Source organism: Carassius auratus, chromosome 42 (genome assembly GCF_003368295.1).
Source record: "Carassius auratus strain Wakin chromosome 42, ASM336829v1, whole genome shotgun sequence".
NCBI lineage: Eukaryota > Metazoa > Chordata > Actinopteri > Cypriniformes > Cyprinidae > Carassius > Carassius auratus.
In genome coordinates this window covers 17245341-17263185 of record NC_039284.1, presented here as the reverse complement: position 1 = coordinate 17263185, position 17845 = coordinate 17245341, and the positions used below count along the sequence as shown (strand labels likewise).

Genomic DNA, 17845 nt, shown 5'->3' with positions numbered 1-17845 from the left:
CAGCCGAGGATTGTTCTGCACGTATCCCTCCCCTAGCGATAACTGTGTAATAAAAGCTTGCACATGGATCCACACGTCTCAAGACTCATCAGTCCCATTACATAATCCTAACCCTAATTAATTAAAAAAAAAAAAAAAATATATATATATATATATATATATATATATATATATATATATATATATATATAAATAAATAAATTCTAAAATATGTATTAACAATAATAATAAATTATATAATAATTGTTCAAATTAATTACATCAAGATTTGCATCATGATATAATTTTTTTTTTCTTCTTCTTTCTTTTTTTACAAAAAACATTTGGATGCATGATTATTACCTTTGTGAATAATTCATACAAACAAAACATACAAACAAATTCAAAAGTAAAACATCCCGATGCATGTCCATAATGAAATTATCAAGAAAATAATGTCATTATAATATTATAAATTAATCATTTGCTTTATGCTAAAAAAATTCTTTTGATTTTTACCCAATGACACATTGTTCCGGTCATATTAAATTGTTCATTTTAATTTAAATCTCTTACTTGACCATTATGTACAGACAGCATTGATTTTTACTCAGTTTTGTGTTGGTTGTTCACATATTAATGACAGAAGCCCCTATAGCTGTGACGGGGCAAAGGGTCCGATGCTGGATAAACATTAGTTGAAAGCATGCAGAAAGTTAACTTGAGAGAGTTAATAATTGATCAGTGTGTCTCTGATCCTGGTGAAATCCAGCTGGCTGAAGAGCTCTGAGTCTCATCAGTGGAAACATGTCAGACTCGTTGGTGTGTGTCAGTGACTATGAGCGTCAAGCTCAAAGACTTTTACCAAAGGCAGTGTTTGATTATTATTTCTCAGGAGCAGACGAGCAGCAAACTCTGCGTGATAATGTAGCAGCGTTTGCCAGGTATGTGACCGTTCGTCATCATATAAACGTCTTCTGATTTGAAAACTTTCATTACAGAGAAGACATGAAGAAAGCCATATACTGTAAGTGTGAATCTTTACAAAAACCTGTCGGGTCGTACACTGCACATTTAATGCAATGTGTATTTTCAGCTTTATTATTAGTATTTGTGAAATTTACTTGAAAATCCTTTACAAAAGTAAATCCTATAACAAATGTTAGTGTAGCTTACCTCCAAAAAAAAAAAAAAAAAAAGGAAATTATATTTTGCATTAAAAAATAAAGTCAATTTTTAAAAATGAAGATGTTTTGCAAAAAGAGTATTTTCATTATAACTAAGTACAGTTTCCTTCTAGACATCTTTTTTTTTTTTACTTTGGATACTACAGAAGATAATTATATTACAGTTCAATTACAAATCATGCATCTGACATTACGTGCTATCAAACTGCTAATTTATGTATATCATATTATATATATATATATATATATATATATATATATACCAAGAGGTCTATGACGTTTCTAACCATCTAAAATGAGTGGTGTGTCTTAGTGTAGTTAAAAATCTGGCCTTCTAACCCAAGAGTTAAAGGTTCAAAGATGATCTGATTCCGTTGAACACGTAAGCACACGTTTGTCCAGGCGTAAGACAAACATATTCTCAGTTGGTCAGGAATGAAAGTGTCTGCTAAATGAAAAACATAATGACAAGACAAAAGTATGAGCAAAAGAACCAAATATTACCTGATAGCAACAAATATCTCTTACAGGGGCTAATTATCACATTCAAAATCTCACAGGGTTTAATTCAAGGCAAATTTATAAAAAAAAAAAAAAAAAAAAATCACGACATACTAAGTAATACTTATGACAAAAAAAAAAGAGAGAGAGAAATGAAGACGTGGTTCAAATTATGACATAAAAAGTCAAAATTATGGCATACTAAGTCAAATATGAAATAATAGATATAAGAATGTGATAAAGGTTACAATTGACATAAAATGTCAAAATTATTAGATAAATAAAAATATAGTCATGGTTGTGATGTGCTCAGTCATGACTATGAAAATGAGATAAAAATTAGACTAAAGTTGACATTATAACATGAATACATAATTATGACAAAAAAGTTGAAATTGACATACTAATCATAATTATGATATAACAGTTTATAAGTCATAATTATGATGATTGAAACAAATACAAAACTAATACAAAAGTTGAAACTACTGTATGATGTAAATAGCCATAACTTTGACAAAAAGTTATGACACTTTAAATGTATATATATATATTGTGACATATCATTATGTTGGCTCTTTATTTCATAAATTTATGTTTTTCAATCACATAATTTTAAAAAATTGGAATTTTTTCAAAGTATGATAAAAAATATATATATATATTCGGCAGAAATTGGCTTTCATACTGTTACAGTAATAACATACACACACACACACACACTCGCACATGCACACACACACACACACACACACACAAAACTGTTAATTGAATACATTTGATGCGGCATGTTGTCACACAATATGGGGAAATGTACTCACAAATAAAAAACCTGTTTATTGACATTTCTTTATCAAATTCAGAAAAGGACACTTTTTCCTGAAATATGATGTTCTCATTTATAATTGTCTATAAAACCTATTTAAAAGGCACTATATGTATATATAAACAAATATGTGAGAGAAATTAAACAACGTTAAAAATGACCAAACAGGTAATAACACAGAACTCCAACATGAGTCAGTCTGTAATAGTTTGAGTCAGCCTATCACAATGTTGACTCGAATTACACTTCTTCTTAATGTTTCGACCTAATTTTAGACAGTCTCTCTGGGTTGTGTGGGGTCAGTTAAGGCCAGTTATAATTATGTGCGTTTATCTTGGCCTGGAGCGTTCGTGTGGGTGGGCAGACGGACCCTAGAGACCTAAACACGGCCTTACAGCAGTGTCAGCAAAGTCACTGTTCAGATGAGGAATGCCACTGTATTAGTCATACATATATATTAGTCATATATGCATATTTATAAAATGTGCAAACAAGACGTCCTTCCAGGTTACAAACACGCGTTGTGAAAGTTAAGTGAGCTGTGGTCAGACCCGATGAGTCATAGAATGAACACAAATATTAACACAAAATTGAGTGACCGTCAGGGCTGAAGTCATACACAACTCATGCAGGAAAAAAACAAACACTGAATCCATTAATAAACAGGGTTTCCAGAAGAAGTAGCTAGTTGCAATTGTGTTTCTTAATTCTTTTATTGAATATGTTTAGCTGGAAATGCTTTAAATCGCCTTTAATACAAATGCAGAATTATTATAATTTTTTAGTATAGGAACCAAATTTCGCAAATGATTGAGCCAAGACTTTTTTAAGAGATATAACATTTAACTTTAAACTGTATTTACATGTATCAACATATAATCTATAATGGGACAACATGCCCCACTGATCTCTTAAGGTCTCTTTTAGTCAAGACTTTAAGATTGTGTCTAAAAAATGACTATAATTAAATTACAAGTAAACTCTCCCATTCCCGGTTGCATCTATATTTAATTATTATATAAGGTTTTTATTTCTGAAATATGAATTGTGACTGCTGTGTCCTGCAGGTGGTGCATTTACCCTCGTGTGCTCAGAGACGTGTCCACAGTGGACATGTCCACCACAGTTTTGGGACAGAGAGTCAGTATGCCCATCTGTGTGGCAGCTACTGCTATGCAGCGAATGGCACATCCTGATGGAGAGACGGCCACTGCAAGAGGTCAGACACCAAGACACCTTTAACTTCCTCTGACCACATGGTGGCGCCATTAGTCTTTCCTACATTCTACAGTATCTCCTGCCCCCAATCACACTTAAACAACCCTTACAAAAATGGATCACCGTTACCATAGTATGAGCTAATATACTATAGTTTCAGCGCGGCCGTAATATGGAAGTCCATTTGTGCCATAAAAAAAAAAAAAAAAATACAAATATCTAGTTATAATTATAAAATAAAAATCCAAAAATATTTCTTGTCATGATTATGACGCAATTATGACAGTCAATTATGAGATAGAAATGAGAGATGATTACACGTATGACATAATTATGTCATAATCAAGATGTGCTATCATAATTATGAAATAAAATGAGATAAAAAGTCAAAATTATACCATAAAATGTCATAATTATGAGAGAAAAAAAGAAGAAAATAAATGAGATAATGGTTGAAACCATTACTTAAAAAGCCAAAGTTATTAGTCACAAAGCAATAATTATGAGATAAGAAGTTGAAGTTATGACACACCAAGTCATAATTATGATATAAAAGAGATAAAACTGATATGTTAATATTAAGATTTAATATATAAATTGAGATATTAAGTTATACTTCGTTATACTCACATGTTAAGTCATTATTATACAAAATAAAAAGTCAAAATTATTACATAAGTCATCATTATGAGATAAAAAGTTGAATTTATGAAATTAAGTGATGATTATGAAATAAATGGTTAAAATGATGACATGAATTTTAATAATTATGAGATAAAACATCAAAATTAATGACATACTGTACAAGTCAATCATGAGATAAAAAGTTTAAATGATGACATGCTAAATCACAATTATGAAATAAAAAGTAAAACTTAGGACATACTAAGTCATTATGAAATGAACAGTCACAATTAGGACATAATACTTAATCTCATAATTTTGATTTTCTTAAATCTAATAATTTTTAGATTTTTTTTATTTGAAAACATTGTATTTTTATTCTCTATATTTTAATTTTTTTTATATCATATATATATATATATATATATATATTTTTTTTTTTTTTTTTTTTTTGCAGCAGAAATGGGCTTCCATACTTCTGTATTCCTGTCAGTAATAGTGAATACAAAATGACCACAGTTTTATTTAAATTATTTAAATTCTAGTAGAGCTTAGGCAGAAACTTGTTAGCTTGGCACTTTGTGAAGGATCTGTTATCTCTGAGCAGATCCCACACACTTAAGGTCACACAGTTTAAGGATCACCCCTTTTTGAAAGTTGGAACCCATGACCATTCAGAATCTTGTGAGCCACATCACGCTTATGACAATCACTCTGCTGTTCTGACTGGTTTCCCCTTCTCTTCCCATCCACAGCCTGTCTGTCCTGTGACACGGGGATGATGCTGAGCTCATGGGCCACCTCCACCATAGAGGAAGTAGCGCAGGCCGCACCTGGAGCCGTGCGCTGGATGCAGCTGTACATTTATAAAGACAGAGCGCTGACTCAGTCTCTGGTCAGGAGGGCCGAGGAGGCCGGGTATAAGGGTATCTTTGTCACAGTGGACACACCTTATCTTGGCAGGCGACGTGATGACGTGCGCAACCGATTTAAGCTGCCCTCTCATTTGAGGTAAACGCTGAGACAACCACACGTCACGTGTGTGCGTGCCAGAAGCAAGCTTTACAGACATCGCTGGTTGTGTTTGTAAACTCACAAACACAGTGTGAATTGTTTATCTGATCTGAAATCAGAATACACAGAGTAACCCGATCTGAATCAACAACTGGTGATTTGAGTGTAACTTTTTCTGCTGCTCCGGAGGTTTTCTTTTGGGCCAAAGATTCACATGGTCAGATCTATAATTATATATTACAATTTTATGCTTTAGTTGCTGGAAATATCAATGTTGTTGTTGTTTTTTTTTACAATCAACAAGTGATTGCATCATCTTTTTACAGCATCAAATTAGAGCCAAGACACATTGTTACAATTTATCCCAAGGAAACACCCTGACAACTGCTCAAAACTCCCTAAATGCAATGTCATACATTTAGAAATGATGCTCTCTGAATTTTAATCACCTTAGCAATTGCATAACAAAGTCCTGGCAATATATATCAATCTATATTAAGAAATCTGCAACTTTACTCATCTTAGACACTGCATACCAATGCCCTGGCAACCACATAATGTGCTAACAGACTCTAGATGCTTTAATACTTACTTTTAACCCCTTAACTGCCACTCACATTTTTTTTACATAGACTTTATAGTGCACGATCCAAACGTACATTTGTATAATTCATGAATGAAAACATTTTGTAATATGATACTGATGTAGCTTTTACATGGTAATGCAATGTCTGATTTTAAAATGGGTTTTAAAGGATGAATTTTGATATTTGAAGTTTTCAGTTGATATATATATATAATTTCGGATGATTTCTAAAATATAATGAATGCAATGAAGATGTCTTTTTTTTCTGTTATAATGTAGATTTTTGAGGGTGCACATGAATCTATTACTTTTCCTACATCATTTAAAAAAAAAAAAAAAAAAAACATTGGTAAAATATATATTTGGGAGTCTTAGACCTTTCCAATGATATATAGTTTGTCAAGATTAGATTAGATTTAATTGTAATATAATGAAGTAAATGAAGGCGTCCCGTATACACCTATAAAGTGTAAATAATTGCAATATCAACAATATAGAAGCATCTTTATTAACACCTTTCTAGTCAAACAGATGCTGCATTGTAAACATTTCAGTTTTGATTTAATGCATGTAAAAACTTTTACTTTTATAATTCTTGTGAGGTTTCTTCATAAACAAAACCTTAGTTTTCTCATCCTGTTGGACAGATTATTTTACAGGTTCGTCGTCCCTTGAAAACCAAAGCTTTATGTATTTATGGAAACAGAAATCTCTCTCCTGAACCGGGGAAGCGTACAGTAGATCACACCGCTCGTGGGGATTAATACTCCGTCAACACTCGCTATATTATGTTTCGTATGTGGGGAAACATTCAGATATCAGCGGTTCTACAGATATGCCAACAGCAGCCCACTATAAAAATGCCCTCTTGAAAGTAAAGCCTTCCTGCTCCGGATCCCACGAGGTGAATTACGGCAACTTGAAATCTAAAAAAGCATCACGGCCCCACCACTGTATATTTCAGCAAAACTGCCTCCGTTTCCATCAGCGGTGACACAACATGAACTTCATCTCAACCCTCCCGGAGACTTTCTCTCGGCCGCACAAATCAGAGAGCAGCAGGGGCAACAAGGTGCCTTTGAGCGTGAGCTCTGCTGTTTGGATAAAACCCCGACCAAAAACAACACTCACAAGACTAATTCCATTTTGCATTCTCATTTTATTTTAATTTCTTTTTCCCCCAGAATGGCTAATTTCGAGACCCCTGATTTAGCGTTCTCCTCAAAAAAAGGTTACGGGGAGGACAGCGGCCTGGCGGTGTACGTAACTCAGGCCATAGATGCCACGGTGAAGTGGGACGACATCGCGTGGCTGAAGAGAATGACCTCGCTGCCTGTGGTGGTCAAAGGGGTTTTGACAGGTGAGCCATCCTGTTGTGTTTGGTGATTGGAGGAGCTGTCGTGTCATGTGAGCTTGTGTCCGAAAGCGCTGACAGAATACTGGATTCAGACAGGCTTCAAATGCAGCAGAGCAACATAAAAAACCTAACAAAGTAATAAAATAATAATAAACCTGCACTTACATCATCTGTGACTGTATCTGAAAGCTGTCCAGAAAACTGGATTCAGACAGACTTCTAATGCAATGACATCATGTGTAATATCTAAAACAAATTAAAGTGAGGTTTAGAGACAGTCAAACAAAGATTTAGTGGCAATGTTTATTTTTACTTAAAATTAAATAAAATATAAAATATACCTTTTTTTAAACCACCTTTTCAAAACCCAAGGTCACAAATACATTAAATATGATAAAATATAATATGAATAAATTAGAATATAAACAAATATATAAAAACATAAAATATATTAAAATAAAAACAAATATAAATAACAATATAAATCAAACTAAATCATAAAATAAGATAAAATAAGTTAAATTAAATTAAGATATGTGTATCAATAAATTTACCCCTTTATTGAATTGAAAAAATGTAAATTTATCTTAAAAGGTTTTTAAGATCAGTTTATTAATTTATGGATTCTTTAATGCACCAGTTTTCCAAAGAACTTCAGAATAAAAGTCCTAACTTTTTAGTTCTAATTGGAACTTTTATTTTTAAGCGTGTGAAATGCTCACAGAACAACCTATTTGCATAATCTTATCAGGACGACCCCCGTCTGTCAGCGAGGGGCCACTAATTAAAGATAATGTGTCATTTATCTCCCGTTAGGAAAAAACAGTCAGTCTGTGAGCGCTGAGGTTATCTCAGAAATGTCTAGAAGCTTTACTTCAGTTATTGTGTCTTCAGATAAACTTTTATCTTCTCTTTGGCTCTGGAAATAGCACATTCTGTAAATATAAGAGAGCGAACACACACACACAAACACCAAATCTTTTTATTTCAGAGTAGAGCAAAGGATTTAAATCTGTTCCCTGACAAACTCAGAAATGTATGTTGAGGGAGGAAAAAGTAATTGGGGAACACCATTAGTTATTTTAACTCATGTGTGGAACATAATTTTCCTTGAAAAGTGCATCCTTTCTAGTTGGCCTCGGCTAAAAGGAAAACGCTATTTAATCATTTTCGGGATTTTTCCGAACAGAACAGACCTTGGGAAATTAAATTACACTATGTAAAGCTAATTTTTCACATTTTCTGTAGCTGCTTTCCTTTGCAAAATAAATTGAGCAAGTCTTTGTAATGAGTAAACGCAATAGTAAGAGTAATGCTTGAAATAAAGAAATAGTTCATCCAAAAAATTAAAACCTGCTTACAATGCTATCTGAACTGTAGATGAGTTTGTTTCTTCATCAGTTTTGGAGAAATGTAGCATCGCATCACTTGCTCACCAATAAATGCTCTGCAGTGAATGGGTGCCGTCAGAATGGGAGTCCAAACAGCTGAATAAAAACATCACAATAATCCACAGCACTCCAGTCCATCAGTGAATGTCTTGAAAAAGCTGAAAGAAATCCATCATTAAGATGTTTTTAACTTAAAACTGTTGCTTCCGGCTCAAATATGAGTTCATAATACATAATAATGCTTCCTTCAGGGAAAATGTGGTCTGGACTGAATCAGGAGAGAAATCTGCACAGATCAAGCACCATTTACAAGCCAAAACACAAATATGTGGCTGTTTATTTTATGTGAGAGACAACAAAAGATGGACTTTTTCAGTGAAGGGAGCATTATTATGGATTATGGACTCAGTTTGAAGAAGAAAAAAAACCTGTTGATGGATTTGTTTCTTACAAACATGGACTGGAGAAGTGTGGATTACTTGTGGATTATTGTGATGTTTTTATCAGCTGTTTGGACTCTCATTCTGACGGCACCCATTCACCGCAGAGCATTTATTGCTGAGCAAGTGATGCAATGCTACAGTTCTCCAAATCTGATGAAGGAACAAACCTATCTACATCTTGCATGACCCGAGGGTGAGCAGATTTTTTTAATCCTTGGGTGAACTAGTCCTTTAAATACAGATAAATACAGTACTGCGTACCATAATTGCAATGTACCATAATTTCCCCCATGCAAAAGATTTTGCCGCCAAATTTAAGAATGAGAAAAAAAGCAAAACTGCTTGAGAAGAACCGCAGTAATTAATGCTCTGCTCATGGTGAATCTTGCCATTTTAGCTGAGGATGCCAAAGAAGCTCTGAAGTACGGGGTGGATGGAATACTTGTGTCAAACCACGGAGCAAGACAACTTGATGGAGTTTCAGCCACCGTAAGTGTCTGTTGAAGAAATGAGGCATTATTGTTCTCCAGAGACCTCCAACCCACAAGTCCTCTTTGCAAACTATCCTCTGCGGCCTGTGAATTGCATCTTTGATAGTGTGAAATACGGTCCCTGGTTTACCAAACAAAGGTTTGGATACAACTGCAAGTTTTATGCGCACATAGTGGTCTTCAAAACTGAAGAACATCAACTGAGCGTGCAGAGCGTTCTGAATATAGATGCAGAGATGGTGTATCTGCTCCAGGTCATCCAACAATTGGGTTTTATCTTATGATCTATAATTAGTGCTGATGATGATTTATTGAAGCTCTATCCTTCTAGAACTTTCTGTGATAACCAATTATGAGGCACGATATACTGTAAGACAAGAAACACAATACAAAGTTTTGATAGTGAACATACTGAAAACGTTTTTTTAAAAGAAGTCTTTTCTGCTCACCAAGGCTGCATTTATTTGATCAAGAAAACATTAAAACCTGTTAGCCTTTCGTCCTGAAAGCTTCTCAACTCGCACGTGTCAGTGTTTATGAATAGATTAAATGAAACGGGACAAATTTACTCTTGACAATCTATGTATCATTATAAAGATCTACGCCTCAAGCATCGACAACAGATCGCTGTTTTTCAATGGAAAGCTTATAAAGACTGTATTTGCTACATTTGTGTAAGCAGTACACATAAAAAAAATAAGCAATGAAAACGCTGTACATACCAGATCCGTCGTAATAACGAGTCATAAACACATCCACAGCTGTAAATCCAGGTTTAGTTAGAAAGGTAAGGGTCCACTCAATTACATCTCATGAAGCACGTTTAGTCCAACGAAGCAATAACGTTGTAATATGGATCATAATTCCTTTGTTTACGTTTAATTTCTTCAGCGACATATTTGTTTGTGTCCGTTATGGAATAACTCACGGTCGGAAACTGCGTCTTGGTAGTAAAAACACGGCATGGTTTTGCAGCGTACAGTGTCACAAACAGAATAATAAGACGATCCACCGGAAAAAAGAATTAATGAAAAATAGGCGGAAGTCAGTTTATTTGAATTTGGCGCTCTATCCTGGAGCTGGTGACGCGCTCTGACGCACCTGTCAGCTGATGGAGGCGGAGCTTACAGCGATCGCATTTTCCTTTGTTTTTTTTATTTTTAAACAGTTTTTATATATGTGAGAGTCTGTTTTATGTTGAATGTGAATGTATCTGCATAATTACCATCTGTTTGAGTGCAAATCAGCCCAAATCAGCTCACTATTACTGCATAATTGGCAAAGTTAAATCTTTTTAAATCTTATTATTCTTATTTTTATTACTCAAATTATTCTTATTGTATTTTTCTAGTGCTCAAATAAATCACTTATATGATGTCTAAGTTTCTGTCTAGTGTTTTATAATAGAAAAAAAAACTATGCAGTGGTATGTTTACTGACTAAATAGTTTGTAGAAGCTTTCAATATTATTGGGAAATATAGTTTCTTATATTTGGGGGGTGGGGGGTGTAGACATAGTCTCATAAAAATATTTGCAGGAGTCTCATTTTTCATTATATTTTATTCAGATTTTAAATAGAAACTCGTGAGACATGTGGCTTTCAACCCATTATAAAGTAAAGCCCAAAGGGTCTTCTTTCCAAAGACACCAAAATTATGTTTGTTACACACTGAAGTGGGAAACTGTTACAATTATAAGTTTGATAGAGCACTTTCAGCTGTGAGTCCCATAATGGGGGGTGCTGGCTAACAGGTTAAAAATAGTGAAATATTATTAGAATTTCAAATAACTGTTTTCTATGGGAATATTTTGTAAAATATAATTTACTGTTGTTACGCAAAGCTGTATTTTCAGTATCATTACTCCAGTCTTCAGTGTCAATGGCTTCATGAATCATTATAATATAGTGATGTGCTGCTCAATTAAGAAACATTTCTGATTATTAGCAATGTTGAAAAGAGTTTTTACTGCTATATATTGTTGTTGAATTGTTATAATTAATTACATTTTTTTTTAGGATTAATAAAAATCTTTGATTAATAAAAAATTCAAATGAACAGCATTTATTTGAAATAAATCATTTGAAACATCATAAATGTCCTCACTGTAATTTTTGATCAATTGAAAGCGTCCTTCATGTATAAAGGTTTTTTTTTTTTTTACTTTTAATCTTACCCTACACTACTGAACGGTACTTTTTTACCAAAATATTGAGCAGGTGTAACTGCTTTCAACATTAATAATGATCAGAAATGTTTACTGAACAGCAAATCAGAATATTAGAATGATTTCTGAAAGATCACGTGACACTGAAGACTGAAGTAATGATGCCGAAAATTCAGCTTTGATCACTGAAATAAATTACATTTTACAATATATTCACATAGAAAACTCTTATTTGAAATTCGAATAATATTTCACTATTATAATGCATTTTTGATCAGATAAATGAGCAGAAGAGACTTAGTAACCTCCAGTAATGTGATGGTGTATGTCAGTGCAGATCGACGCTCTGCCCGAGGTCGTGGAGGCTGTTGAAGGAAAGGTGGAGGTCTTCATGGACGGTGGGGTTCGTAAGGGCACAGATGTGCTGAAGGCTCTGGCTCTGGGAGCAAAGGCTGTGTTTGTAGGGAGACCCGTCCTGTGGGCACTCGCCTGCGAGGTAAAACACAGTAAATATTGAATTACTGGACATGCATTAGTTCTGATGTCTGACTTTCTGTCCATAGGGTGACAAAGGAGTCAGTAATGTTCTCCAAATACTGCGTGAGGAACTTCACCTTGCATTGGCGCTTACAGGTAGATGGGTTTGAGCACTACTACTGTACATGGGAGATAAAAAAAAAAAAAAAAGTATTATAAAAATAATAAATAAAAAAAAGTAAAAAATATATAAAAAGTTACTAAATATATTAAATAAAATAATTAATTAAATTATTTTAATTGATTTAAAGTAAAAATAATTACAGTAAAATGTATAAACAGAACTACGTACTATATAAAAATATTGAAAAATACTACTTAAAAAAATAAATAAATTAACAAGTGTATTTGATATTGTTTTTTCTGTTTGTTGTCTTCTGGCAGGATGTCTCTCACTGAAGGAAGTCAAAAGATCCCTTTTGAGAAGATCTGAACTCATTTCAAGGTTTTAATGCGCTGGGGGATTTCATGTATGTCTGTGACTGGACCGACTTGTGTAAATCAAATGAACCCAGAGGATTTGGGCACGACAGATTTAGCATCATGAATAAAACATTTGTGCAAGTCATTCGTGTAAAAGTTTGAATAAATGCATCAAAGGCGTGTGGTTTGTACAGACGTACCCTGCCTGACAGCAGTAATCCTTCCTGTTTACTGGAAGCAGGCAATGTTTAGTAACCCAAACCAGTTTTGTGACTCTTCCAGTTTTCTTCACTGTCCGGACACTGGGAACAAAACGAAAAGGAGATTTTTAGGCATAATTCACCTAAACATGAACCATGCAGGGTTATTACTGTTAACTAAAACTTATTTTATATAAAAAAAATATATAAAAGCATATTTAAAAAGATATTTTGAAAAAGAAGGCTAATAACAATGGCAAAAACACTTTGCAAAATTACTGAAATATGAACTAAAATAATTATTTTTTTTAATGTAAAATATGAAAGTTAGAAAAGTTAGAATTATGAAATATGACGTTTCAATTGCGAAACGTAAAAAATGTATTCCATGGTGTAAACAGACAACTATAAATAAATAAATAAATAAAATTAAATAAAATTAATAATACAAAAAAAAAAAAAAAACATCTGTAATTTCATAATTGTTAGCAAAAAAATCTGAATTACGAGACAAAAGTCTGAATTATGAGATAAATGACCTTTTACCTCACAATGACCTTTTTTGTATTTTTATCCTGTGTTGGAAACAGGCTTCCACAAAAAAAAAAAATAATAAAAATAAATAAATAAATAAATAAATAATAATAATAATAATAATAATAATAATAATAATAATAATAATAATAATAAATAATTAAAACATATATAATAATAATAATAATAATAATAATAATAATAATAATAATAATAATAATAATAATAATAATAATAATTAAAATTTTTATTAAAAACTATAGAACACAAACATTTTGCCATTGTTTACTCATTGTCATTTCACAGCTATTTTCCACACAAAGATGCATATGGTAAGAAAATTTAGACTTTAGAGTAAACTGTTTAATAAATGCAAGAGCATTTGTCGTACAGTAATACATTTCCTCTAAAAGAAACAACAGTAAATGACTACTTCATAATTGATGTTACTGTTGTTTTTCCTCCATGCATGATTTCCTCGTACAGTACTTGTCATTTCTATTTCTCTTTTTCATTACAGTAATGTGAACGGTTTCCCTGCCGTACAGTTGCTGCAGCAAGCTTCTCATGAATATTAATTTCCCCTCCACGGGGCCCTGAAGGCAAACAGGTTTGTGAGAGGTTCAGAAAGGTCACACACAAGGCACGGGGTTTCTTTACTAGCTCTTTCCATGGCTGAACCACAGGACCTGAATGAAGCCATTATATGCATTTACTCTCCACAGGAAAACAAACTTTGTCAGGGTCTGTTTATTAGCACCTAACACTTTGTTTGAACCACCTACTTGTGTGCAGGGGCCAGAAAGGGGAAGTGAGCTCCTGCTACTCTTTATGAGATTTCAAGAGGTTTCACATTGTTTACCTGCAACCTAAAAACTTAGATGATAAAAACAGTGGCTCAAAATGATTTTGCATTAGATACAAATGTTTAAAATCAATTGCATATGCATACAGATGATCTCTTGCTTTGCTGCTTTGTTATCCAATGCAATTATATTTACAGTGGCTATATGAAAATAATCACCCTTGTTGATCTCCAGCCGTCATATCACTAGTGAAGACACACCAGGTCACCAGTTATCTCAATATAACCTCGCCTGCAGGCCGCAGAAATAGAGCTGCATTGAAGGATATCATTTAGAAACACTGTGTGGCCATGAAGAATCTGAGCGAAATGCGCCCGCATCACACAGCTGTTATTCTAATTTGTTTGAGCGTTTGCAAATAGCACAGAGACCGCATCACCCATAAAAGTTAGCAGAGGTTTCGCTTAACAAGGCACTTTTGTCTGACCAGAGGAGGGCACTTGTTCAAACACACAAACCAAAGTGAAGAAAACAAAAGTGGCTCATCGAGAGAGAAGGAACTTCTCCGCTCATGGCACCAGCCCTGCATGCAGATACTCAGAATGGCATACTACAAAACTACTATTTTTGCAACAGTATTGTGGGAACAGAAAATATCTAGATTACTTACTAGTAAAAATTGGCTTTATAACCAAAGCATGCTTTGTGTGGTATAATTCATCCCATGATGCAATGCACTCAACGTCTTACATCACCAGTGCAGTGTTGTTAGTACTTTCTGAAAATTCTAAGTAAAAAAAAAAAAAAAAAAAAAAAATATATATATATATATATATATATATATATATATATATTAAATGAAAAATACATGAAATATGAAAATAATATAAAATATACGAAATTAAAATAATGTTGATTACAATTAAAACAATTGTTTTTAATTACTTATTTATTTAAATAAAGCTGAAATAAAAAATAATTAAATATTAGGTGACATAAAATATTATAAAATAGAAAAATAAAAGAAAAATATAAAAATGTAATAATATAAAATTAGAAACATAGAAATGTAAAAGTATACAACTGAAATTTAACTGAAAATGGGTTAGTTGAAGTACTAGAATTACTAAATGTAAAACTGTACTAAATAAAACAGAATTAAATAACTAATAAATGTAATAAACGAATATAAATAAATTCCTAAAAACTAGAATTTCAGCTTAATTGAAGGTCAGTAAAATGTATAAAAAGTTAGTTATGTCTACAAAAAAAAAAAAAAAAAAAAAAAAAAAAAGTTGGAATGGCAAAATCTTTTTTTTTTTTTTTTTCAGTGCAGTGGGTATAGAAAAAACAAATCTTGTTGCATTGAGTAAATACAGCTGGACAAAACAAAAAGTGTTTACTCTTGCTCATACTCAGGGTTAGGGAAATGAACAAACCCATAATTGTAAGAATTCAACTTTACAAACATTTGAGCTTGTGAATGAAGCCCTTGGTGTTGTGTGTATCTCAGCTGTAGTGCGTTTAGATTTGTTCAGCCGTGATCTGGCAAGCTAACGCTGCGACGGTCTGCGTGTCTGTTTCTGAAATCCAGTGTCTGGCTGTGGTCCGGAGTGTAAGGCTTCAGCCACTGGGGGAAGTCAGTGTGGGACAGGGTGTGTCCTGCTGTGACACACAGGGTCAGGAGAATCAAGTGTTCAGACGGCAGAGATCTGCACCTGTGTGTCTAGACATAGACTCGTTCTCCTGGACCGGAGCCCAACGCTTCTCTGAGGAGGGAATAAGAGCCTGATTTTTTATTTCTTATGACTTTCACATACGATTCCATTCCTCTTTGCTACAAGTGAACATAAATTGTGTATGAAGTGAATTTGCTGTGTGGTTGTAGCATGCATGCATGCTATGCCCATGGAGTTTCTATTCAAAAAGCAAATTAGATATTTTTTTTATGTCTGTGTATTTGTTTGAGCTCAGTATGGCAATACACTTCTTTAAAAAATAAGTCTCTTTTAGCCTCAGATTCCAACCGAAACATTTACTTTAATATGCATAGAAATACAATGCACATGCAAGTAATGTTTAAGTAAGATTACACATAAAAAGAGATACTTTCATTGAGCTTGTTTAAATGCATTTTGGGATTTGCTTCTCTGTTAAAATTGCTGTAGATAAATTAAGACAATACAGTTACATGCTTCACTTAAATGATGCTTTAAATGCCACCTACACAGAGCCTAAAACTCTGCTCCCTTCTGATTGGCTCATCAAACAAGAGTTATATATCCAGGAGAGGGCAATGTTTAGCTTCTCATCTGTGAAAAAACAACAACCTTCCTCTGATTATTGGTTTCCCCCTGTAAATGCAAGCAGGTTATTATTTAAAACAACTGTTCTTCATCGAGACAAACATCTTTTCCTCATTTTTCAGAAAACATCTTTGCAGGATGCTTTTTATGCGCTTTAAATTAATGCTGCGGTGTGGGATTAAACAAATACACATTAAACGCAAGAGGAACAAACCTGACGTGCAGATCATTGAGTTATACCCTCATTAAATGTCAACAAATGCATCTGATTAACTCTTTTATTGCTCTTTCAAGCCCAACTGTTGATGGAAAATCAGTTGAGTTAAAAGATCTGGCATGGGCGATACGGCAAACAGAACAAGGCAGTTCCTTCCTGTGGCACAGAATGTAATGGCCTGGAAAACCATATCAATGTGCAAGTAATTACTCCATCATACTTCCCACAGTAGTCATCTGCCCGGGGATCAGGCATGATTGTGAACCCACCAGAACTGATCTCAAACTAACACTCAGGGTCACTAAAACAACTTTGGACTGACACTAACGCACGGCCGTCAAGATGGTCTCGACACGTCGGGCATCTATGAGGAGAAACGAGCAGAAAAGAAGGGGAGAAGAAAAACAAACCGTGCATGTTGTGATTTCATACATTGCTTCTGAAGCCTTCCCAGTGTTTCACCGCTCGGGATGTGTTATACTTGCTCACTGTATACTGCATACTTATTTTTCAAAAACACTATGGGCAACAGTGTACATCAGGGTATTTCATTAGCTAAAAAAAGCAACGCCAAGGTCATGGGTTCGATTGCATGAACTGATATAAATTGAATGCAATGCAAGTCGCTTCTCATAAAACTTCTACAAAATGCATAAATGCAAATGTGATGCAAACAAGGAATGTTCTGGCAATGCTATAAACAAACGCTCTTCCAGTTATGTTAACAGAGCATTTGTTCTGAGTTATCTGGTCTTTACTAATGTTCTCAAAACGTTTGCACATAAACGTTATTTAGACATTGTTCATGAAACGTTTTATTTCTGAAACATTTGTATGTATTTTCATGTATTTTAAACATTTTAAACATTTAGAAAACATTCAGAAATAATGTTTATTAAATGTAAATTAATGAAACATTAGCAAAAAGTTTTTTGTATGTGTTTTTGTTAGCTGGGGAGTTGTATGTTTTTATTAATAATGTTCTCAAAACATTATTATGTATGAAACATTTCATGTATGTAACTTTTAGTTGGATGT

The 17845-nt window shown here is 33.5% G+C and overlaps 2 protein-coding genes across 4 annotated transcripts in view; one reads left to right on the top strand and one right to left on the bottom strand.

Annotated features, from left to right (window-relative positions):
- Window positions 1–17845, bottom strand: part of LOC113060912 (neuronal PAS domain-containing protein 3-like) — a 783891-nt gene that overhangs the window by 650154 nt on the left and 115892 nt on the right. The window lies entirely within an intron of this gene.
- Window positions 734–12924, top strand: LOC113060920 (hydroxyacid oxidase 1). Of its 2 annotated transcripts, XM_026230188.1 has the most exons (8): window positions 736–923; window positions 3561–3712; window positions 5091–5346; window positions 7120–7295; window positions 9524–9615; window positions 12122–12280; window positions 12348–12417; window positions 12706–12924. In XM_026230188.1, exons 1-8 carry the CDS (start codon window positions 787–789, stop codon window positions 12771–12773), a joined length of 1110 nt encoding a protein of 369 aa, XP_026085973.1. In that variant the 5' UTR covers window positions 736–786; the 3' UTR covers window positions 12774–12924. The 2 variants fall into 2 exon arrangements, 1 of the variants encoding a protein (XP_026085973.1); XR_003278309.1 differs by lacking the exon at window positions 12706–12924 and having other exon boundaries at window positions 734–923; window positions 12117–12280; window positions 12348–12419.

Excerpts from the sequence above, each read along its gene's own strand:
- LOC113060920 (XM_026230188.1), top strand. The coding sequence starts at position 787 with ATGTCAGACTCGTTGGTGTGTGTCAGTGACTATGAGCGTCAAGCTCAA. Across the intron at positions 3,713-5,090 it reads AGAGACGGCCACTGCAAGAG|CCTGTCTGTCCTGTGACACG; the intron begins GTCAGACACCAA and ends TCCCATCCACAG. Across the intron at positions 5,347-7,119 it reads AAGCTGCCCTCTCATTTGAG|AATGGCTAATTTCGAGACCC; the intron begins GTAAACGCTGAG and ends TTTTTCCCCCAG.